Source organism: Canis lupus, chromosome 29 (genome assembly GCF_048164855.1).
Source record: "Canis lupus baileyi chromosome 29, mCanLup2.hap1, whole genome shotgun sequence".
NCBI lineage: Eukaryota > Metazoa > Chordata > Mammalia > Carnivora > Canidae > Canis > Canis lupus.
Genome location: NC_132866.1, coordinates 26,774,586 through 26,800,255, shown reverse-complemented (window position 1 = coordinate 26,800,255; position 25,670 = coordinate 26,774,586). Strand labels below are relative to the sequence as shown.

The 25,670-nt window shown below is 38.0% G+C and overlaps 1 protein-coding gene and 1 pseudogene across 9 annotated transcripts in view; one reads left to right on the top strand and one right to left on the bottom strand.

The window, feature by feature from the left end:
- ARMH3 (armadillo like helical domain containing 3) overlaps positions 1 to 25,670 on the bottom strand; it is a 181,713-nt gene that overhangs the window by 74,776 nt on the left and 81,267 nt on the right. For all 9 annotated transcript variants that reach the window (XM_072805589.1, XM_072805591.1, XM_072805593.1 and 6 more), the window contains one exon: positions 13,286 to 13,361. In XM_072805589.1, the coding sequence (XP_072661690.1) occupies positions 13,286 to 13,361 (76 nt within the window). The remainder of the gene's footprint in view (positions 1 to 13,285; positions 13,362 to 25,670) is intronic.
- Positions 139 to 503, top strand: LOC140620487 (cytochrome c oxidase assembly protein COX20, mitochondrial pseudogene; annotated as a pseudogene).

The following is a 25,670-nucleotide window of genomic DNA, read 5'->3' as shown; positions in this document are numbered from 1 at the left end:
AATATATGCTATCCACCAGAGACCTATTTTAGACTCAAAGATACAAATAGGTTGAAAGTAAAAGAGTGAAAAAAAGATACATCATGACAGAAATGAAGGCAGAGACAATACAAAAATAAAAACTGGGCTCTGGAGCCCATGGCTGCAACACTGGAGCACGGTGAAACCACCAAGGGGAAGCCCTTTAAGCTCCTAGGAATTTTAGATGCACAGTAACATTCCCTGTGCATGGGATTCAATATTGTATGTTTCATTAGGCTCTCCTGTGGCTGACCTTGGACATTTTTTGTTAACTAGTAGAATGAGAAGATCATGTGATGTTGGAGTAGGAGGATTTATCTTGTTGACTTTAGTATGCTAGTTCCATTGTAAGTATGTATAATTATGCAAAGCTAAGAGTCCAGGAAAGAACTGCCAGAGAAGGAATTCAAAATAAGATTTTATATGAAAGTACCCACCTTGATCCTGAAAGAAAACAAACCAATAGCAATAGTAGCAAATGAGTAGTCTCAAGCAGAGAAAACCCAAATACAACTCACCAGAGTCAGTGTGAACAAAACTGAGGTCAACTTTATTAAACCTTGTATGTACCACTAAGCTTTCAATGAAGTAAATAAAGTATGTGTTAGTTGTAAAAAAAAAAAAAAAAAAGACGGGGGGGGAGATTTTAATACCCATTCTTTAATCATGGACAGAACAACTAGGCGGAAGATCAACAAAGAAAAAGAAAACTTGACGGGCGCCTGGCTGGGTCAGTCAGTAGAGTATATGACTCTTGATCTTGGGGTCATGAGTTTGAGCCCCATGCTAGGTGTAAAAATTACTCAAAAAAAAAAAAAAAAAGAAGAAAGGAAGGAAGGAAGGAAGGAAGGAAGGAAGGAAGGAAGGAAGGAAGGAAGGATGGAAGGAAGGAAGGAAGAAGGAAGGAAGGAAGGAGGGGAGGAGGGAGGGAGGAAGGGGAGGAGAAGAGAAGAGAAGAGAAGAGAGAGAGAAGAGAAGAGAAGAGAAGAGAAGAGAAAAGAAATAGAAAACTTGACCATCACTATAAATCAGTTAAACCTAACAGACCTCTAGAAACAGTACCCTCAACAACAGCCAGAAGAGACATTTCCTCAAGTACATAGGGAATGTTCTATAGGATAGATCATATGCTGGGCCATAAAACAAACCTCAGTAAATTTTAAGTGACAGAAATAATACCAAAAGTATGTTCTCTAAACAATTTCCTTTCTGTTGCTGATTTTTAATTTCATTCTACTGTGGGTCAGAGAATATACCCTGTATTATTTCTATCATGTAAAATTTATTGAATATATAATATAGACTCATCAAATCATTATGTTGTACACCTGAAAGTGAAGTAACATTGTGTGCCAGCTATAAATTAAAAAATACATTAAGGGTTTTTTCTACAGAAAAGCAAACTAAGCATAAGACAAGCAGGAAGAAAATAATAAAGAGTGTAAATTAATGAAATAAGGAACAGAAAAACAAAAAAGAAAAGCAGTAAAACCAAAAGCTGGTTCTTTGAAAAGATCGAAAAAAACTGATCAACCTTTTTAGTTAGACCAACAAGAGATTTGTTGAAGAGGAGAGTCAAAATTACCAGAATCAGAAATGAAAGAAAGAATTTTACTACTGACCTTACAGATATACAAAAAGGATTATAAAGTACTACTATAAGCAACAGCTATGCCAATAAATAGCTTAGATGAAATGGACAAATTCCAGGAGACACAAATTATTGAAACTGACTCAAGAAGAAACAGACAATCTGAACATACTTACATAGCAAGCAAGAGATTTTAATTACCTTTGGGGGTTTTTTTTTTTGTTGTTGTTTTGTTTGGTTTGTTTGTTTGTTTTGAGAGAGGAGAGTTGTTTTGTTTGTTTGTTTGTTTGTTTTGAGAGAGAGAGAATTTGAGGAAGGGGCAGAGGAAGGAGGCAGATAGAGAATCTTAAGCAGGTTCCACACCCAGCAGAGAGCCTGAGGCAGTGCTTGATCTCACGACCCTGAGATGATGACCTGAGCTGAAATCAAGAGTTGGGATACCTAACTGACTAAGCCATACAGGCACCCCTTTAATTACTATAAAAAAACTACCTGTGAAAACAACCCAGTCTCTGATGGCTTCACTATTAAACTATATTAAAGATTTAAAGAATTAATACCAACCCTCTAGTCTTCCCAAAAAATTGAATAGAAGAGACAACCTCCCTAACTCATTCTATGAGGCTACCAATACCCTGATATCAAAACCAGACAAAGACCACAAGAAAAAAAAAAAACTACAGAGCAATATCTGGACCCAAAAATCTTCAGCAAAATACAAACAATCTGAAACCAGCAAAATATGAAAAGATTTATACATCATAACCAAATGTGGCTTACTATAATATAACCATATCAATGTAATAAGAAACAAAAACCACATAATCATCCCAATAGACACAGAAAAAGCATTTGACAAAACCCAACACCTTTTCATAATAAAAAAAAAAACACAAAAAACTAGGAATGGAATAGAACTTTTTCAGTCAAATAAAGGGCATCTAAAAAAAATCCACAGCCAAATTTTTTTTTTTTAAGATTTTATTTATTTATTCATGACAGACACACAGAGAGAGAGATAGAAAGGCAGAGACACAGGCAGAGGGAGAAGCAAGCTCCATGCAGGGCACCCGATGTGGGACTCGATCCTGGGTCTCTAGGATCAGGCCCTGGGCTGAAGGTGGTGCTAAATCGCTGAGCCACCCAGGCTGCCCACAGCCAAATGTTTTTAATAAATTTAAAATGTAAGAAAAAAATTAAAAATGCCTATAATCCCTCCAATCAGAGATAAGAACATATTGATTAGTATCTTTTCAGTTATATGCATATTCCTTTTGGGCACATTCTCTTTTACCAAAATAATGTCAAGAAGGCAGAGTAATAAAATAATAAAGCCATTGTCAGACATCTTCTCAAAGGGCTGGAAGTGATAGAAAACATAAACTCTCTCCATCTAAACTATTTTCCTAACAATAATGCCAAGATGCAGGCTGACAGCCTAAGTTTCAGTGTTACCTTTGATGTCAGGTTGTAAATAATATAATTCTGTATTTCTGGTCCCCTCTAGGTCCACATGAGTAGAGCCAAGGGAACTAATAAAGTTGGATATGGAAAGGAGTTGCTTTCTAGAATGATGTCCCATGCAGATCATCAGAACCAAGGCTGGTATAACCTCCAGATTTGCACATTAAGAAAAAATTTTTTAAAAAAGATGATAATGAATATTTACATACATTTACACTATTCCAATAGTGTCCAACTATTCCACATATATTGTCATTTAATAATCTCAGCAATGACCCAGGTTCCATGAGGAAACTCAAAGCACTAAGAGGTTAAAGAATTTGTCAAAATAAGTGGTTGTTAAACTCAGAGTACAGAACTCTATAGAGTCCCTGCTCTTAACCACTATGTTATGCCCTCTCTCTCTTTTTTTTTTTAAGATTTTATTTATTTATTCATGAGAGACACAGGGAGAGAGAGGAAGAGACACAGGCAGAGGGAGAAGCAGGCTCCATGCAGGGAGCCTGATGTGGGACTCGATCCCAGGTCTCCAGGATAATGTCCTGGGCTGAAGGCGGTGCTAAACCGCTGAGCCCACCCAGGGCCCCTGTTATGCCATCTCTTAAACAAGCAGAGGAATAAACAAACCTAAAAACCAAAACAGAATAGGGACATATGGAAAAAATGTGGAGTGTCAATTTCTATACTTATCAGGTTAATTCAGCCTGATTTCATTTTTTTTTAAAAGACTTTATTTATTCATGAGAGACACACACAGAGAGAGAGAGAAAGAGAGAGAGGCAGAGACACAGTCAGAAGGAGAAGCAGACTCCATGCAGGGAGCCCGACGCGGAACTCGATCCCGGGTCTCCAGGATCAGGCCCCGGACTGAAGGCAGCGCTAAACCGCTGAGCCACCAGGGCTGCCCTTCAGCCTGATTTCAATTAAGAAATCAGAACTGTGATTATCTCAAAAAAGCAAAGTGGGTGCTGGGATATCCACATACAAAAAATGTAACTGGACCCTTCCCTTACACCATATATAAAACTTCCCTCAAATGTATCAAAGACCTGGGATCCCTGGGTGGCGCAGGAGTTTGGCGCCTGCCTTTGGCCCAGGGCGCGATCCTGGAGACCCGGGATCGAATCCCACATCAGGCTCCCAGTGCATGGAGCCTGCTTCTCCCTCTGCCTATGTCTCTGCCTCTTTCTCTCTCTCTCTCTTTCTCTCTCTCTCTCTCTCTGTGACTATCATAAATAAATAAAAATTTTTAAAAATTTATCAAAGACCTAAATGTAAGAGCTAAAACTCTTAGAAGGAAACATGGGAAAGCTGCAGGACTTGAATTGGCAATGATTACTTAGATATGACACCAAAAGCATGGTCAACAAAAGAAAAAGTAGATAAACTGGACTTCATCAAAATTAAACATTTTTGTGCATCAAAGGACACAATCAACAGAATGAAAAGGCAATCCACGGGAAAAAGTATTTGCACCATGTATTTCATTAGAAATTAGCATCCAAATGTAAAAGAATTCCTAAAACTCAACAACAAAAAAGCCAAACAACCTAGCTTAAAAAAAAAATTGGCAAAGGACAGGAACAGACATTTCTCCAAAGATAGACAAATAGCCAATAAGCACATGAAAAAATAACCAATACTACTAGTCATTAGGGAAATGAAGTCAAAACTGCAATTCAATACCACTTCATATCCATTAGGGTAGCTATTATCAAAAAATAGAAAATAACATGTATCAGCCAGGGTATAGAGAAACTGGAACCCTTGTGAAACACTGATGGAAATATAAAATGGTGCAGCTTCTATGGGAAAGGGTATGGTGATTCTCCAATAAAATTACCATTTAATTCAGCAATTCTACTTCTGGGTATATATCCAAAAAGAAGAAAAAGATTCTCAAAGATCTGAACATCTATATTCATAGAAGCATTATTCACAATAGCCAGAAAGTGGAAGCAATGCAAAGGCCCATCAATGGATAAATAAAATCTGGTATACATCCAATGGAATGCTGGATATATTTTAAAAGTCTTAAAAAACAAGAGAGAGGGCAGCCCGGGTGGCTCAGCAGTTTAGTGCCACCTTCAGCCCAGGGCCTGATCCTGGAGACCCGGGATTGAGTCCCATGTCAGGCTCCTCACGTGGAGCCTGCTTCACCTTCTAACTGTGTCTCTGCCTCTCTCTCTCTCTCTATGTCTCTCATGCCTAAATAAAATCTTTAAAAAAAAAAAAAAAACAGAGAGAGAGAGAGAGAGAGAGGAGGGGCACCTGGCTGGCTCAGTCAGTGGAACATGGAACTCCTGATCTTGGAGTTGTAAATTCAAGCCCCATGCTGGGTGTTGCAATCACTCAAAAAAAAGGAGGGATGCCTGGGTGGCTTAGCGGTTGCGAGTCTGCCTTCAGCTCAGGGTGTGATCCTGGGGTCCCAGGATCAAGTTCCATATCGGGGTCCCCGTGAGGAACCTGATTCTCCCTCTATGTCTCTGCCTCTCTGTGTCTCTCATGAATAAATAAAATCTTTAAAAATAAAATAAAAATAAAATTTTAAAAAAGGGAAAGAAATTCTGATACATGATACCACATGGAAGAACCTTGAGTATATTAAGTAAAATAAGCCAGTCACAAAAGGATGAATACTGTTTAATTCTTCTTGTAAAGTTCCTAGAGTAGTCAAATGCACAAATACAGAAAGTAGAGTGGAGATTGCCAGGGGCTAGAGGAGAAGGGAACAGGGAGTTACTGTTGCAGTTTCAGCTGAAGAATATGAAAAAATTGTGATGATGTGGATGTACTTAATGCCACAGAACTGTAGACTTAAAAATGGTTAAAATGATAAATTTTATGTTATGTATATTTTCTTGCAATTTTCTTTAAAAAAAAATTAAGTGAGGGATGCCAGGGTCATGAGATCAGCCCTGCATGGCTCCATGCTCACCAGGGAGTCTGCTCTAGATTCTCTCCCTCTCCTGCCCACCCCTTTCATATTATCTTGTGCTCTCTCTCTACAATAAATAAAACTTTACAAAATTATAATAATAACAAATTTAAAAAATTTAAAAAGCAAAGTGGAAAAAGACACCAAGGGAGTTTCAGATTGAGGGAAGGAGGGGGTTTTATATATTTAAGTCACTCTCAGGGCACCTGGGTGGTCCAATGTTTGAGTGGCTGCCTTTGGCTCAGGTCGTGTTCCCAGGGTTCTGGGATCGAGTCCTGCATTGGGCTCCCCACAGGGAGCCTGCTTCTCCCTCTGCCTATGTCTCTGCCTCTCTTTCTCTGTGTCTCTCATGAATAAATAAAATCTTTTTTAAAAAATGAAAATAAATAAAAAATAAAGTCCCGCTCACCTAAAATCACAGCAGCCCCAACTAAAAATCTTAATATTTCATTACGAATATCTGAATCTCTTCAAACAAGACTACTTTACTGCACTGCAGTTCACCAAACCCAGCTATGACCTAATGCAAAACCTCACTTTGCAGCATAAACCAAGTTAGGGCAAAACAGATGATTAGCCACATGGGATTCAGTGTGTGTTTTTTTTATTTCTAGCTATAGTTTTAAGAGACTAGAGAACAGCAACTATTAGAATAATACGTAATGCTCCCAGTCACTGGGGAAACAATATTATAACAGCCTCATTTTGGTGCTTTGTTTTAATCTCCATAATGCTTTTTCATTCTCTGTAATGGGAGATCAGCAGGGTCTGATTAACGGAAGAAAGGTCATTACTGATAAATTCTAACCCAGGGGATAATCTGAGCCTGCCTGTCTTGCCACTTTTAAGTAGACAACTGAACTAGAAGCTTATTTTAACGTACTTCTTGCTATTCAAGAATCATCAGCCCAATCCCTCTGCACCTATCATTTGACTACTTTGGTCCATATTTACTTTTCACTAGACTATGTTGCATCCTTCAGCTGAAGTGCCTGGTATCAAACTGTTCCTCCCTTCAACTTATCAATATCCATTCAGATAAAAGAACTGTGACTAAGAGGCAAATTCTGTAGCCCAAACAGCTTCATGGGCAAGAGGATTTGGAGGGACTCTGCCTGGCTGCGACCTCACATTCCCTTTCCAACCCTAATTCTGGCCATCAATAGTGAATGTGCTCTCCCTGATTACCGCCTGAGGGCTTTTTCTCCATGACAAGCAGAACTCTATATGCAGCCTGCTCCAAAGGGTGCTATGCTCAATGAACCCCTCTAGAGGCTGCTGAGAGCTATTCTTGTTCCCCAGCCTCCCTAACACAGTGTACATTTAAAGCTTTCCTCCTCCTCCTCCTCCTCCTCTTTTTTTTTTTTTTTTTTTTTTTGAGGGAATATTTTTTTAGGGTAAAGGAAAACAGCTACATAAGCACATAAGCAGGAAGTAGGGGGAGGACTACTTCAGCACTGAAACAAAAAGATCATGGAGCAAAGAGAGAGACAAGAGGCAAACTCACAAGGTAAACAATGAAAAGACTTACAAAGAGATGCACTAAATTCTTTTTTTTTAAGATTTTATTTATTTCTTTATTAATGAGAGACACAGAGAGAGAAACAGAGACATAGGCAGAGAGAAAAGCAAGCTCCTCAAGGGGAGCCTGATGTGGGATTCGATCCCAGAACTCTGGGATCACGCCCTGAGCCAGAGGCAGATGCTCAACCACTGAGCCACCCAGGCATCCCAGAAATGCACTAAATTCTTATTCCAAATCCCAACCTAGTCACTAACCACAGCAATATCTTAAAAGGTCATTCTTGTCAGCCCCGGAGGCCTAATGGATAAAAGTCATTGTCAAAGAAAAACTAAACTTTAGTTTAATGCATTCCAAATAAAGAAAACATTTTATATATTAATCATAGTTAAAACTTTATCCACTTTAAAATTACACACTAGAAAAAAAAAGATTACACACTAGGAGAAAAACCCATTTGCAGTGACTCAGCCACTATTTTTGTGAGCAACCAGAAAACAAGACTGCGAACCTTTGTGCTAATAAAATGCTAATTAAGGGAAAAGCATCAAGATGTTAACTTGAATAGATTCTTTAAGGGCTTCAAATTACTTACCTTGAAAGTTGTTCAGTTAGATGAAGGTCAGATTTTAGTCTAACATTTTTCGTTTTCTCTTTTGAGTAATTAGGTTAACAATCAGCAGACATCTTCCTAAAATATAGGAACTCACTGGGGTAACCTCCTAAGTGGTGGCAGGAAATCTTTAGCATAGAAGACTTCAACACTTGATCTTAGCCAAAAGGCAGAGAAGCCATTGCATAGAAGACTTCCCAAGCAAAACTTTCAAGCAAAACTTCCCAAATGCTTTCCTTCCAGTTCTGCATCTGGCCCCTTGAAGTATTTTTCCTTTGTGGACCAGTTGATCTGTGAAGGCAGCTTAAGCAACAATTATACAAAGTAGAATTTTAAAGGTGGAGCAATAATATTTTATTTTTCCTGTGGCAAAACAAAGGAACATCCTGTCTATGGGAAGGAACAAATATAGGGCCCTGTACATTAACTATATTAGGTGTTCCAATAAAAAAATGGCAGTTTCAGGGCACCTGGCTGGCTCAGTGTGTAGCTCTCAATCTCAGGGTTGTGAGTTCAAGCCCCACACTGAGCATGGAGGTTACTTAAAAAAAAAACAGCAGTTTCTCAAAAACACTAATTTGAAAAGATACACACTCCCCTATATTTACTGCAGCATTATTTACATTGGTAAAGATATAGAGGCAACCAAGCGTCCATCAAGAGATGAATGGGTACATTTCTGGTATACACACACACACTCTTACACACAATGGAATATTACTCAGCCATAAAAAAACAATGAGATCTTGCCATTCACAGCAACATAGATGAACCAAGAGGGTATTATGCTAAGGGAAATAAGTCAGACAGAAAAAGACAAATACCATATGATTTCACTCACGTATGAAATCTAAAAACTAAAACAACAAGCAAACAAAAACAGACTAATAAATACACAGAACAAACTAGTAGTTGTCAGATCGGTGGGAGTAGGAAGATGGATGTTATAGGTGAAGGAGATTAAGAGGTACCAATGTCTAGTCATAAAATAAACATGAAAAGTACGGCATAGGGAATATAATCAATAAAACTGTAGTAACCACATATGGAACTACACTTATTATCGTGAGCACTGCACAATGAATAGAATTGTTCAATCATTATGTTGTATATCTGAAACTGATATAACATTGAATGTCAACTATACTTCAATTTTAAAAACAGCAGTTTCTAAGTAGCTGCATTTTAAGAATCTCTTTGAAGGATCAAACAGGAAGAGAGAGACAAATTGTTTAAACACAAATAACTTTGACAATTAAAGAACTGGCATGACTAAGCCACGAAAGACAAGTGAAAAGCAAACAGACTGACACTTGAGCAAATTTAGGCCTCTGAGCATGTGGAAGCACTTTTAATTTTCACTGTCACAATCTAAACTCCAAAGAACATTAAAGTCTGTAGCCTTTCTGCTGCTTTTCACCTGCTAAGATATTATGTTAGGGTTGCCATTAGATGTATTGTATTCCAGAAGATCCCAAAGATATAACTTGTAGCTGTCACCAACTACCAAACTAGCTTGAGGCCCTCTCAGTTGTTAGATGTCTGAAAACTTCACATGCAACCCAAACCTTTCCCATGGTTATCAAAGAATATACTACAGAAGTAGCTAAGACTTCATTTACTCGGCCTTAGAAATCTTTTCCAGGGGTGGGATCAGCACAAATAATCTTTATAACGACAGAAGTAAATGTTGCGCTCTATCACAGTTTTACTTCTAAGCCTTTATCTACTCTATCCCTGGTAATAAATTTGGTGGTCAATAGTTAACCATCTCATAGTATCCCTGGGAGACCCATGGGTCCAATCTTTGGACACAGTCTCTTGTTTTCTTTCTTTTTTTTTTTTTTAATTGGTTAACCAAATATTCTTTTTTAAAATATTTTATTTATTTATTCATGAGAGACACACAGAGAGGCAGACACATAGGCAGAGGAAGAAGCAGACTCCCTGCAGGGAGCCTGATGAGGGACTCAATCCCAGGACCCAGGATGATGACCTGAGCCAAAGGCAGATGCTCCACCACTGAGCCACCCAGATGCCCCAGTCTCTTGTTTTCTAAACCACCCAAAGTTAATAGTGTCATGGATGTACAACACAAGCTCTTAGAAAAAAACACAGGAGCATAAGACAGCACTCATTATCATTGAGTGGAATGCAGACTTGTTGAGCATACCACTTTTTCACCCTCAGCCAAGAGAATACTAACTCTGAGAAAAGAGACTCCCTGTACCACCCTCATTCAAAGCATCAGAGTGTACCTACAAAAAAAAAAAAAAAGCAAAACATCTTTTAAGGTTAAGGATAACATCTTAACTTTTATGGAAGGGACAAATGAAGATGTACTTAGGAAATATTCTAAGGAAGGCTCAAAATGCTAAACCTAAAAACGGTATGGCAAAAAAAATTTTTAACTCAAAAAATTAAGTTATATGATCTACCAATTCCACTTCTAAGTATATGCCCAAAAGAAGTGAAAGCAGGGACTGGACAGATATTTGTACACCCATGTACAAACAACCAAAACACAATGACCAAAAAGTGGAAGCAAACCACTTGGGATTTCATCAAGGATGAATGGATAAACAAAATGTGGCATATACATACAATGGAATATTAATCAGCCTTAAAAAGGAAGGAAATTCTGACACATGCTACAACAGAGATGAATTTTAAATACATTATGTTAAGTAAACGGCCAGTATTTTAGAGTTGCCTAGGTGCTTTCACATACGTTATATACTTCTCACAACTATTTCCCTATGAAACAGTTTTTATCACCATGACCTTCATTTTATAGATAGTGGAAAGAGGTCCAGAGAAGCTAAATAATTTGCTCAAGGCCACACATTAAGTGGTAGAGACAATATTAAATCCAGCCTCTGTAAAATTTCTATGTTCCTTCAATACATCATGCTGGTAGCCTTTGATGCAACGCTATGGGAACCATTATGGTATAGAAGAAGGAGCCTTGGGGTGCCTGGCTGGCTCAGTTGGTGGAACATGTGGCTCTTGATCTTAGGGTTGTGAGTTTGAGCCCCATTTTGGGTGTAGAGATTACTTAAAAATAAAAAACCTTTAGAAGAAAGAGCCCTGAGCCCTGGACTCACACAGCTTTGCCAAACAACTGTGAAACTCTGCAATCCACAATATCTTAAAGAGTCATTTTCCTCCTTGGTAAAAGGTGTATTTTTAAAAGCTTATGATATACTCTATAGAGTTTGAATATTAAAGAAGACAGTATATAAAAGAGTACAAAGTTTAGCACTTACTAAGTGAAAATAAGTGTCAGAAAGTAAAAAAAAGTAAACTTTAGCTGGTTTACCCTGACTGGTATTTTGCCCTGATTTGGCTTTAGTGTGATAACTGACATTCAAACACATTTTTCCTGCAATCTCTTGAGAAAACTGACTGGATCTTTGATACTTTTGACATATACTCCAAGTCTAATTCATTAGTGACAGTGAAGATAATCTAATTATTCTATGCAGCAAGTTCATCAAAGAAATGTGAGGAATGAAAATGAAGGTATAGGCTGGATGGAGACTTGCAAAGAGAAGAAAAAAGTCATGGTTATAGGCATCTGCTCAAAGTTCAGCCCAGTCCTTTCCAGGCTATTCACAAAAAGCATAGGCCAAAAGCTTAAATCAGCTGTTTGACAGCCCTTGGGAAGAATAAGGACAGCAGCCAAGCCAGAAGCCACTGAAATGAAAAGCCACAAAGTAGGAAATAAAGCAAGCATAAAGGAATGTGATCAAGGAAACAAGTCCCAGATGAAAAGGAGCTGCCTGGAAAGCCTAAGTAAATACATGAATAAATAAACATAACATAAATTATGCCCATATGAACTTCATACTCTAGCCCAGAATCTGGAGCTTCTTTCATACACCCACATTTGTCATACTGTCCTTGGGTCACAAAGGGATATTTGGGAGAAGACAGTTTGTAATTTCTGATTCTTACAGAAAATTACATTTATCATAAGGCCTCACTATAGTATCTGGTTTATTTGCTAGGTACAGATATGCATTTGTGAAATTTATAAAACTGTGTTTGCAGCAAAATGTCTCTGGGGTCAGGTAAGGCAGATCAACCTTCAGTGCAATCTTGTTAGCACATCTTAACCCCCATACCCCCTCATTCCAGCTCTCCCAACACACACATTTCACACTTCTCCTTCTGTTCCCAGATGTGCCAAATACCAATGTAAATCACTACAGGACATTTTATCTTTAAAAAAGGGAGAGAGAGAAAATAAAAAAGAAGGAAAGGAAAATAATAAAGATACAGAAATAAAAACTAAATCCCAGCTCTGCCACACATTAGAATCTATACCAAGTTGTGGATGTGCATTACCATCGCTGGGAATGGCTGGCAAGCCTTACATCTGGAGCTAAATCAAGTTTCCCCATCTGCTGGGTTTGCCTCTTCTACTCAAGTGTTAATCTTTCAATTGTTTGCAAGAACAATTTAATAACTGTTGAGAAAATGGGAAATGATAGGCACAAAGGGAACGAGGAATATAAGGAAAGTCAGCTTGAGATTTCACGATACTGAAAGTATATTCTCTCCATTTACAAAGAGTTCACTTCTGTGAGTGTGTGGTATTTCCTCAAGACCCTAAGCCAAACTCCAAGTCGGACTCAATTTTATCCAATACATATAGCACTCTGTAATTGCCTTGCTGTTTCATAAGGAACCTAAAATAATCTTAGCCCCATGAGCTCCATTTGCCTCTGTTTACCACAAATAGAAAGAGCCATGTAAAGCAAAACGTCAAAGTTCCAGATCCCCATGAGTCATTCACTGAACTCACAGAGAATGGCAGAAAAAAATTTCAGAGAAAAGCTTTCAGATGGCCTATACACAGAAAACACTTTGGCAACAAAGACGCCTGAAAAGGGCTTGCAACCATCTTGGTAAGAAAATTCATGAACTGCACTGTGAGCTATTTCAATATGACAATATGAAAGTCTCATGTTCTCCTGCTTTTCTTGATCAAGTATGACATTTCTTCCACTCCTACAGACATCAGGACTTAAAAATAGCAGTAGTGTTCAACACACTCCACTCAGAAAGGTACAATAAACCTCAGGATAAGCCAAGGAACTCTGAAAGAGGTAAATTCTCATTCCGTACCTGATATTAACCAACGCATGGGTCACCTTGCTAGCTGCTTCTTTCCACTGGCCTGCATTGGTAGAAAGCCTCAGGACTATAAGGAAGAAAAGAAAAAAGATTGTCAGACCCCCAATAAAAAAAAAAAAAAATCACAAATATGAGGAATAAAGACACATATCAGAAGAGCATTATTAGAATAACCAAACAGAACCTACACCAATGTTCTGTTTAAAACTACCTTATCGGGGCAGCCCTGGTGGCGCAGCGGTTTAGCACCACCTGCAGCCTGGGGTGTAGTCCTGGAGACCTGGGATGGAGTCCCACATCAGACTTCCTGTATGGAGCCTGCTTCTCTCTCTGCCTCTTTCTCTGTGTGTGTGTGTGTGTGTCTCTATGAATAAACAAAATCTTAAAAAATAAAAATAAATAAATAAAACTTCCTTATCTTAGTGAAAAATATATGGGCTTATTCTCAACTATCTTCACCAGGACTTTTTTCCTTCTAGCTTTATTTTACTTTCCTTTTTTTTTTTTTTTAAGGTTTTATTTATTTATTTATGAGAGACAGAGAGAGAGAGAGAGAGAGAGGCAGAGACAAAGGGAGAAGCAAGCTCCATGCAGGAAGTCCAATGTAGGATTCGATCCCAGCACTGCGGGATTATGCCCCAAGCCAAAGGCAGATACCCAACAGCTGAGCCACCCAGGCATCCCTTTTTTTCACTTCTATCAAAATACTCCTCTCCTCCTCTGCCCCAAGGGGCAGGGGAACCCAATTGGGCAGGGGAACCCAAATCCCCTCCATTTACTCCCTAACAGGTTTCCATACTTAGTTTTCACATTTGTTTAAAACCTACACTGAGGTGGTAAGATAAGGTTAACCTCGCTGCCACATTTATCATTTACCTAATGGGTAGGGCTGATTTAGTGGAAGTGGCTGGCTGAATAAGTATTCCTTTCTATTCCATACATATCTTTCTCCTAAATATTTAAGCTGGGTCAAACAATACAAATAATCTTGCCAGATGGAGAACGGTCATGTTTCAATCAAGAAGTAACCTGTTTTAGATCCTTTGACTTAATTGTGTGACCTACAACATGAATCAACAGGAATACCCTTCCCTTTTATGATCAAATTCTATCTCTTTTCCATACTTACCAATAGGAGGAAAGATGATGGAAATATAGAACATCCTCAATCAGCTAAAAGCTTCAGGGCCATACATTACAGTAACTGATACCATTTTAGAAAAGAGACAAACCAGCACGTTGCTCCTTGGAAGAGCAAGCACATGGTAGGCACTCCAAGTTTCTGGTTTTGTTTTGTTTTGTTTTTTAAATATTTTATTTACTTATTCATGAGAGACACAGAAAGAGGCAGAGACAGGAGAAGCAGGCTCCAAGCAAGGAGCCTGACATAGGACTCAATCCCAGGACTCCAGGATCACGCCCTGAGCTGAAGGCAGACGCTCAACACTGAGCCACCTAGGTATCCCCAAGTTTATGTTTTAAATGAAGGAATAAATAATTAAGAGCCAAGTTTACTATGTGCCAAGAAGTGAACAAAGTTAGATTATATTCAAGATAGCATAAAGATGAGGAAACTGAGGCTCAGAGGAGACAATTATCTAAGTCATTCAAGCAGTTATATGTAACTGAGCTAGAATTTGAACCTGGAGGGTATGACTCCAGAGCATGTACTTATAGTAAGTAGGTATGTGTATGAACCCTAAAGTCAACTGTCAGAGTCCAATTCCAGCCCCTGCCATTTACTAAGATAATAGCAATACTTACATGAAAGGATTATTATGAAAATTAAATGTTAATATACATAAAACCTTAGATCAGCGCCTGGCATATAATAAATGCTGTATAAACATTAGCTATTATTATTTAGATAAATGGCCTCCCAAACAAATGAATGAATTTGAGACTTTCCCAAAGGAAGTAAAGTGGAGCCCAAAAAACATTAAGAAATGTGGAACGGGGATGCCTGGGTAGCTCAGCAGTTGAGCATCTGCCTTACGGTTCAGGGTGTGATCCTGGAGTTCGAGGGTGGAGTCTGACATCAGCCTCTCAGGCTCTCCGCAGGGAGCCTGCTTCTCCCTCTGCCTGTGTCTCTGCCTCTCTCTGTGTCTTTCATGAATAAATAAATAAAATCTTAAAAAAAAAAAAAAAGAAATGTGGAACCAATCTGTCTAGGAACTTTATTGATTTATTGATTTTATTTATTTATTCGTGACAGAGAGAGAGAGAGGCAGAGACACAAACAGAGGGAGAAACAGGTTCCATACAAGGATCCTGAAGTGGGCCTCGATCCTGGGACTGTGGGATTATACCCTGAGCCAAAGGCAGATGCTCAACTGCTGAGCCACCCAGGCACCTGTGCCTAGGAACTTTATACCTGAGTACCATCACTACCTATTCCTGGCCAGTATTCTAGCAAGGAGTAGCAGAAGCAGCTGTATCAGAGGGAAGACCTACAGCTGTAACAGAGAAAGAAAATTCATCTGGCTGCTCTGCATCTGTTCTAGCAACACCTCATTTTCATAAATTCATACAATTTTATGGAAGAGACTATGGAAGCCTTAATAAAACATATTATCAAAACACTGCTTTTCTAATTTACAAGATTTAGTGCCAGGTAAGTTGGTATAGTTCCAAGTTAAAGCTTCTCAGTCTGCAATCTGGTTTCACTCAGTGTACGTGCAAATTTAGTCGTGCAATGAACACAACTGTTTCAGCAGGTCAGACATATCTTTACCAACTCAACTGTGAAACTCCTTCGATGTGTTTTTCACTAGATCCTCCACTAGATTATAAATTCTCTGATGGTAGGGACCAAAACATTTACGGAGTTGAGCTGAATTTTTGTCTCCTTCCTCAGAGAGGTATTTAACTCTGTCAATTGATTATTTCTCTGTAACATTCTGTCAGCTCTGTTCCTTAGTGAACAGGCACCAGATGACCTCATTACTGCATTCCCTTGGAAATGCCATAGGCTTTTACATTCTTTTTTGTTACCAAATTTAAACACAAAATTATTTCAAAATTCCCTAAAAGCCTCAAGTTAAGGTAATCATTTATGTAGTAAATTATGTAGTAATAATTTACTACATATGTATGTGTAACATATACACAGCCGTATTATACATTTTTATAATAGTAAAAACTGGAAACAACTATAATTTCCATGAAAAGAATGGTTAAATAAACTATACCCACATTGTACAAAATAAGACAGAGAGAAAGACTTAAGAAAATTACAAAAAAAAAGAATATGACTCTTTTTTTTTTTAAGATTTTATTTATTTATTCATGAGAGAGAGAGAGAGAGAGAGAGGCAGAGACACAGGCAGAGGGAGAAGCAGGCTCCATGCAGGGAGCCTGATGTGGGACTTGATCCCAGGTCTCCAGGATCAGGCCCTGGGCTGAAGGCGGTGCTAAACCGCTGAGCCACCGGGACTGCCCATATGACATATGTTTTAAAAACACAAAACAGAAGGATAACATGAGTATAACTATGTAAAACTATGCATTCACATAGGCTAATATACTGCTATGAAACCAATGGTAGCACTAGAAAGGGAAGAATGTAAAAATTTTTTAATCTTTCCATCTTGCTTTTTCTTTAGTATTTGTAATTATCTTTTTTTAATTAAAAAAAAAAACAGTTTAAGGGCAGTCCTGGTGGCACAGCGGTTTAGCGCCGCCTGCAGCCCAGGGCGTGATCCTGGGGACCCTGGATCGAGTCCCACGTCGGGCTGCCTGCATGGAGCCTGCTTCCCCCTCTGCCTGTGTCTCTGCTTCTCTCTCTCTCTCTCTGAATAAATAAATAAATCTTTAAAAAAAAAAAAACGTTTAAAATTGGTATCATTTATGGTTCAGGGCAGCTTCTTTGGAGAGCCTTCCTAATTCAGTGGACTTGACTGCAGTAAATTAATGTCATAGGAGTATTAAATGTGTGCTTTTATCAAAAATGTTTCAGTGAGCCTCCCTTTTCTAGACATGACAGGAGAACAAGACATAATTTACCCTCCTACCTCAAATGACAGAACACTGGACAGAACAGATGAAACAACATCTACAAGATATTGGACAATAGGGCAGCCCGGGTGGTTCAGCGGTTTAGCACCGCCTTCAGCCCAGGGTGTGATCCTGGAGACCTGGGATTGAGTCCCACTTCAGACTCCCTGCATGGAGCCTGCTTCTCCCTCTGCCTGTGTCTCTGTCTCTCTCTCTCTCTCTGTGTCTCTCATTAATAAATAAATAAACCTTTAAAAATAAATTTAAAAAATAAAGATTAAAAATAAAAGATACTGGACAACAGGCATACAGAACTGTGATCCCTGAAGAAAAAAAACAAGGGGAGCCCTATGATTACCCCAGCTTACTGCATGGAGAAGTTTCTAGCATGTGGGGCAGGGAGGAAGAACCTAAACAGAACCCAGAAGTCTTGCCAAGCCAAAGACATAGAGATCAACACTTAGAGAGGCCAAGGCACCTAGAATGGGGCAGAGTACTGCAGAAGAGGGCGTTCAACAGGGAACTCTGGAGGTGTGTAGAGGGATCCTCTTAGCTGAATATTGATCTGTATATAGAGAAGAGGAAAATACTCAAGGCTGGGCACAAAAAACCACTGGAAAGGAAAAGAAATTGTAAAGCTCATGTAAGACTCCACAAATAAAATAATTTGTCTTTCCACCAGTAAGAGTAGAAAGATCTACTCATATACTGGTTTTCAGACAGAGTCTGCAGATGGATATTGTACTAGTAATGGGGCCAAATTAGCCTATATTAAAAATTGCTCCCAACCTCCCCTGAAAACTCTTAAATGCAAACCTGAAAGGATAAAACTGATTCCAAATAACATAACCCATTCTAAAACAAAGTTTAACATTATATAAAATAACAAAATCTAGCACTAACAACATTAAAATCACAATGTCTAAAATCCAATTTAAAAATTACCAGGCATTCAAAGCAGCATAAAAATATAACCAATAAGCAAGAGAAAAACCAGCCAATAGAAACAGATCTAAACATGAAGAAAAACTAGCAGAATTAACAGAAAAAGACATTAAAACAACTAGTGTAGGGGCACCTGGGTGGCTCAATGGTTGAGCGACTGCCTTTGGCTCAGGTCATGATCCCAGGGTCCTGGGATCCAATCCCGTGTAAGGCTCCCCTCAGGGAGCCTGCTTCTCCCTCTGCCTATGTCTCTGCCTCTCTCTCTCTGTGTCTCATGAATAAATAAAATCCTAAAAAAAAAATAAATAAAACAACTAGTGTAAATATGGTCTGTATTCTCAGGAAGATTGAGAAAAATACAAATACAATGAGGAAAGAAATGGACATATTAAAAAAGAAGTCCAAAAAGAACTTTTAGGGAAGAAAAAAACCTTCTGAAATGCAAACTACACTGGATAAAATGAGCTAAGATTAATGAGATCAACAGCATATTAAAAAATACAGAAGAGACATCCAAATCGGGAAGAAAAAAGTAGAGTTGTCACTATTTGCATATGACATGATACTATATATAGAAACACTAAAGACTCCACTAGAAACTATTAGAACTGATAAATGAATTCCGTAAAGCAGTAAGATACAAAATTAATATACAGAAATCTGCTGTCTCCATTCACTAATAACCAACAATTAGAAAGAGAAATTAAGAAAATAATCCCATTTACAATGGCATCAAAAAGATTAAAATACCTACAAGTAAATTTAAGAGGTGAAACACCTGGGACTCTGAGAACTATAAGACAGTGGTGAAAGAAACTGAAGATGACATAAATAAATAGAAAGATATCCCCTGCTCATAGATTGGAAGAATTTATATTGTTAAAAATGTCCATACTACCCAAAGCAATATAGAAATTCACTGCAGGGGGATCCCTGGGTGGCTCAGTGGTTTAGCGCCTGCCTTTGGCCCAGGGCGCTATCCTGGAGTCCCGGGATCGAGTCCCACGTCGGGCTCCCGGCATGGAGCCCGCTTCTCCCTCCTCCTGTGTCTCTGCCTCTTTCTTTCTCTCTCTATGTCTATCATAAATAAATAAATAAATCTTAAAAAAAAAAAAAAGAAAAGAAAAGAAATTCACTGCAATCCCTATCCAAATACCAACAGCACTTTTCACAGAAATAGAGCAAATAATCATAAAATTTGTATGGAACCACAAAAGATCCTGAACAGCCACAGAAATCTTGAGAAAGAAGAACAAACCTGGAGATATCATGCCCCCAGATTTCAAACTATACTACGAAGCTATAGTAACCAAAACAGCATGGAACTAGCACAAAATCAGACACATAGATTGATGAAACAGAGTAGAGAATCCAGAAATAAAATCGCATCTATTAATCTATGACAAAGGAGGCAAGAATATACAATGGAGAAGAGATAGTCTCTACAATAAATGGTGTTGGGAAAACTGGACAGCTACATGCAAACAAGGCTACACTTCCTTATACCATATACAATAAACTCAAAATGGATTAAAGACCTAAATGTAAAATCTGAAACCATAAAACTCCTAAAAGGAAATATAGGCAATAGACTCTAGGACATCAATCTTAGCAATATTTTTCTGGATCTGTCTCTTCAGGCAAAGGGGGGAAAAGCAGGAATAAATAATTGGAATTATAACAAAAATAAAATGCGTTTGCATAGAAAAGGAAGGAAAATATCAACAAAACAAGCCTACTAAATGGGAGAAGACATTTGCAAATTATATATATGATAAGGGGTTAATATCCAAAATAAAAAAACTCCTAAACTCAACACCAAAAAACAAACAATGCAATTAAATGAGTGGAAGATTTGAATAGATGTTTTTCTGAGAAGACATATAGATGGCTAATGGACATATTTAAAGATATTCAACACGATGACTCATCAGGGAAATGCAAATCAAAACCATAATGAGGGCAGCCCTGGTGGAGCAGCAGTTTAGTGTCAAAACGCCTGCAACCGAGGGTGTGATCCTGGAGTCCCGGGATCGAGTCCCACATCAGGCTCCCTGCATGGAGCCTGCTTCTCCCTCTGCCTGTGTCTCTACCTCTCTCTCTCTCTCTCTCTCTGTGTCTCTCATAAATAAACAAATAAAACCTTAAAAAAAAGAAAAAAACCTATAGCTAACATCATACTTAATGAAGAATAATCTTAAGATTGTAAAAAATACAAATATATCCATTCTCACCACTCTGATTTAATATACTACTGGAGGGGCACCTGGGTGGCTCAGCGGTTGAGTGTCTGCCTTTGGTTCAGGTTGTGATCCCAGGGTCCTGGGATCGAGTCCTGCACTAGGCTCCCCATGGGGAGTCTGCTTCTCCCTCTGTCTATGTCTCTGCCTCTCTTTGTGTCTCTCATGAATAAATAAAATAAAATCTTTTAAAAAAATAAAGTAATATGCTACTGGAGGTCCTAACCAGTGAAATAAGGCAAGAAAAAGAAATAAAAGGCATACAGATTAGAATAAAAGGAATAAGACTCATTTTAAAAATATTTTATTTATTTATTTGGGGGGGCATGAGTGAGGGAATGGGGTACAGAGAGAGGGAAAAGCAGCAAACTCTCCACTGAGCAGGGAGCCCAATGTGAGATTTGATCCCAGGACTGTGAGATCATGACCTGAGCCAAAAGCAGACACTTAACCAACTGAGCCATCCAGGTGCCCCGAAAGGAATAAAACTCTTTTATTTACAAACTACACAGCTGTTCACATAGAAAATTCTAAAAAGATTATAAGCTACTAAATCTAGTAAGTGAGTTTAGCAAGATGACAGGATACAAAGTAAATTTAGAAATCAACAGTGCTTCTATATATTAGCAATGAGCAAATAAAAATTGAAGTTCTAAAAAAATACCATTTCCAACAGCACCAGATTCCATGAAATGCTTTGAGATAAATTTAATAAAATATGTGCAGCATGTGCAATATGTTTGATGAGAAAAATCAAATACTTCAATAAATGTTCACAGGCTATAAGTTGTATTATTAAGATGTCAATTTTCCCCAAAATGATCTATAGATTCATCATAATCTATTTTAAAATTTTTATCTTTTTAAAAGATTTTATTTATTTGAGAGTGATCGTGAGAGAGAGCACACAAGCAGGGGGAGGGGCAGAGGAAGAGGGAAAAAGCAAATTCTCAGCTGAGCAGGGAGCCCAATGTGGGGCTCCATCCCAGGACTCTGGGATCATGACTCAAGCAGAAGGCAGACACTTAACTGACTGAGCCACCCAGGTGCTCCTAGATTCATCCTAATCTTAATTAAAATCCCAGTAGGGTTTTAACAAAAACATATACTTAAATTCATATGAAAAAGTATCTAAGATAGCCAAAACAATTTTGAGACAGAATAAAACTGAGGAGCTAGCTCAGTCAGTGGAGCATGAGGCTCTTGATCTCAGAATTGTGAGTTCAAGTCCCACTTTGGGTGTAACGATTACCATAAAATCTTCAAAACAAAATCCTGGGGTGCCTGGGTAGCTCAATTGGTTAGGTGTCCAATTCTTGATTTTGGCTCAGGTCATGATCTCAGGGTTGTGAAATCAAGCCCTGCATCAGGCTATGTGCTCAGGAGGGAATCGTCTCTCCTTCTCCCTCTCACTCTCCTTCTGTCCCTCCTCCTACTCACACTCACTCTCTTTTTCTTGCTCTCTAAAATAAAACAAAAACATTTAAAATCTTTTAAAAAAAGAACAAAGTTGAAGGACTCACACTATCTGCTTTCAAGAATTACTTTTATAGTAATCAAGGCAGTGTTATTTGTGAAAGGAAAGATACATACAGCAACAGGATAGAATATTTACACATGTAAAGTCAACTGATTTTTGACAAAGCAATTCAATAGAGAAAGAAACACCACTCAACAAATGGTGCTGAAACAAGTGGACTTGCATATGTAAAACATGAACCCCAACTCAAACCTAGCAGTATATAGAGAAATTAACTTGAACTGAATCTCAGAACTAAATATAAAGTACTAAAACCATAAAACTCCTAGAAAAAAAAGAGAGATAATAATTTTATCCTTGGGTTAGAGAAAGATTTCTTAGATACTACACAAAAAGCACAAACCCATAAAAGAAACAATTAATAAACTAATCAAAATTTAAAACTTCTTTGGTAGTTTGCAACCAAGAAAAATGGAAATCTGCTAGGTGTATTATAACAAAAATCTTTCCCTAATAGGTGGATGGGACTGAAAAATAAGTATCATTATTTGATAAGAAAAAACAAATGGGGTGCCTGAGTCACTCAGTCGGTTAAGTGTCCAACTCTTGGTTTTGGTTCAGGTCATGATCTCAGGGTTGTGTGACTGAGCCCCACATCAGGCTCTGTGCTCAAGTGTGAAGTCTACTCGAGATTCTTTCCCCTCCCTCTCCGTTCTCCTCTGCTCCTCTCCCTGCTCAAGTTCAGGCATGCTCTCTCTCTCTCTTAAATTAATAAAAATCTTAAAAAAAAAAGTCTTTGAAAGACATTAAGAAAATGAAAATACAAGCTACAATCTGAAAGAAAATATTTGTAAAACACCTAACCAAAAAAGGACCAGTGTGCAAAATAGACGTTTCTTCAAAGAAGACATACAAATGACCAACAGACACGTGAAAAAATGCTCACCATCAAGGAAATACAAATCAAAACCACAATGAGATAATACCTCACAACAGTCAGAATGGCTAAAATTAACAAGTCAGGAAATGACAGATACTGGCACACATGAGGAGAAAGGGGAATCCTCTTACACTGTTGGTGGGAATGCAAGCCAGTGCAGCCACTCTGGAAAACAGTATGGAGGTTCCTCAAAAAGCTGAAAATATAGAGCTACCTTATGACCCACCAATTGCACTACTGGGTATTTACCACAAAGACACAAATGTAGTGATCTGAAGGGACACCTGCATCCCAATGTTTATAGTAGCAATGTCCACAATAGCCAAACCAGGGAAAGAGCCCAAATGTCTACCAACAGGTGAATGGACAAAGAAGATGTGGGATACACACACACACACACACACACACACACACACACACACACACACACAAAATGGAATACTACTCAGTCATCAAAAGAAATCTTTCCATTTGCAATAATATGGACTGAACTAGATGATATTTTGCTAAGTGAAATAAGTTAACTAGAGAAAGACAATTATCATATGATCTCACTGTTGTGGAATTTAAGAAACAAAACAGAGGATCATAGGGGAAGAGAGGAAAAAAATAAAACAGACAAAATCAGAGCGGAAGATAAACCATAAGAAACTCTTAATCATAGGAAACAAACAAATCATAGGGTTGCTAGAGGGGAGGAGGGTAGAAGGACGGGGTGACTGGGTGATGAACATTAAGGAGGGCACATGATGTAATGAGCACTGTGTTATTATTATATGACTGATGAATCACTGACCTCTATGTCTAAAACCAGTAATACATTATATGTTTAATTAATTGAATTTAAATAAAATAAAAAATAAATCATACACACACAAAGAAATCTCACATCTCAAAATTAAAAAATCAAACAACCATTTCTCCTTAAAGAAGAACTCTAAATAATGGGTTAGTGATAAAGGTTAATAACATATACCCAAATGTGATGAAAAGGCCACTTTGACTTTGTGGCATTCTTCCTGAAAACCCAGAACCCCAGTCCAACCCTGAATAAATCATGAGACAGACAAAATTGAGGAAGATTCTCCTCAAAACTGTCAAAATCATGAAAAACAAAGAAATACTAAGAAACTGTCAGACTGTAAGAAACTAAAGAGATATTAAAACTAAATGTAACATGGATAGAATTCTGGAATCCAGAAAGGACATTAGAGGAAAAAGTAGTAGAATCCAAATAAAGTCTAGAGTTTAGTTTGTGTGTGTGGTAGAAAAAAACACATATAAAATTTACCGGCTTAGCCATTTTTAAGTGTATTGTTCCATAGTGTTAAGCACACTTACATTGTTGCAAAACAGATTTGCAGAACCTTTTTTCCTTGCAGAAGTGAAGTCCTAGTTGTTAAATAACTTCCTTTGCACCCTCCCCCATCCCTTGGTAACCACCATTCTACTTTCTGTATCTACAAATTTGACTACTTTAGATATCTCACATAAATGGGACCATACAGTATTGTCCTTTTGTGACTTGCTTATTTCACTTAGCGTGATGTTCTCAACATTCATCCACACTGTAGCATATAACAGACTGCCTTCCATTTTATTTTATTTTATTTATTTTATTTTATTTTATATTTTATTTTATTTTTTATATTTTATTTTATTTATTTTATTTATTCGTGAGAGACACTGAGAGAGAAAGAGGAAGAGATACAGACAGAGGGAGAAGCAGGCTTCCATGCAGGGAGCCCGACATGGGACTGGATCCTAGGTCTCCAGGATGACGCCCTGGGCTAAAGACAGTGATAAACCGCTGAGCCACCCGGGCTGCCCCTCCCTTCCTTTTAAAGACTGCATAGTATTCCATTCAATGTATACACCACATTTTACTTATCCATTCATCCTTTAGTGGCCATTTGTATTGCTTTCATCTTTTGGCTATTATAAATAATGTTGCCATGAACATGGGTATGCAATGTTTTTTTTAATAGGCAAAAGATCTTCAAAACCAAAGAAGATGGCAAATAAGAATAGGAAAGATGTTCAACATCATTATTCATTTGGGAAATACAAATTAAAACCATAATGAGGGCAGCCTGGGTGGCTCAGCGGTTTAGCGGGCCTATTGCAGCTACAGCAGCAAGATATGAGAGCTGAGAATACCAAGTTCCAGTTGTCATATCAAGACTCATGGTCTCTTTTTTTAGGAGCTAGGAAGTCTTCATGAAAACCCTCTAGCAGATTTCTATTGCCAAATGTGCTCAGTGTTCCTTACATGGTTTGCATCTACCCAGCTTTACCAATATCCTTGTTTTTGAGATTGTAGACTTTTTTCTATACACATTTATCAAAACTCAGAACTGTATATTAAAGACGGTGAATTTTACCATACATGTATCTTCTTTTCCACTGTTTGCTTCTATCCTTTCTCCTAGTACTTGTTCCAAACCCCCTCCAATTTTCACATGATACAGGAGAGAGTTTTCACAAATAGTCTCAACAAAAGGGATAAAGCAAACCAATCTGTAGTGAAAGAAAGCCGACTGGCATTGCCCAGAGATAGAAAGCAACTGATAGAGGTGGTAAGAGATGGTAGGAAGGACATAAAGAGATACAAGAAAACTTTGGAAGGGGATGGATATGTTCATTATCTTGATCATAGTGAAAGCTTCATGTACATATGTATGTCAAAACTTAACAAAAATTGTATACTTTAAATAAGTGCAGTTTATTATATATTAATTGTACCTCAATAAGCTAGTGAGAGTTTTCTTAATA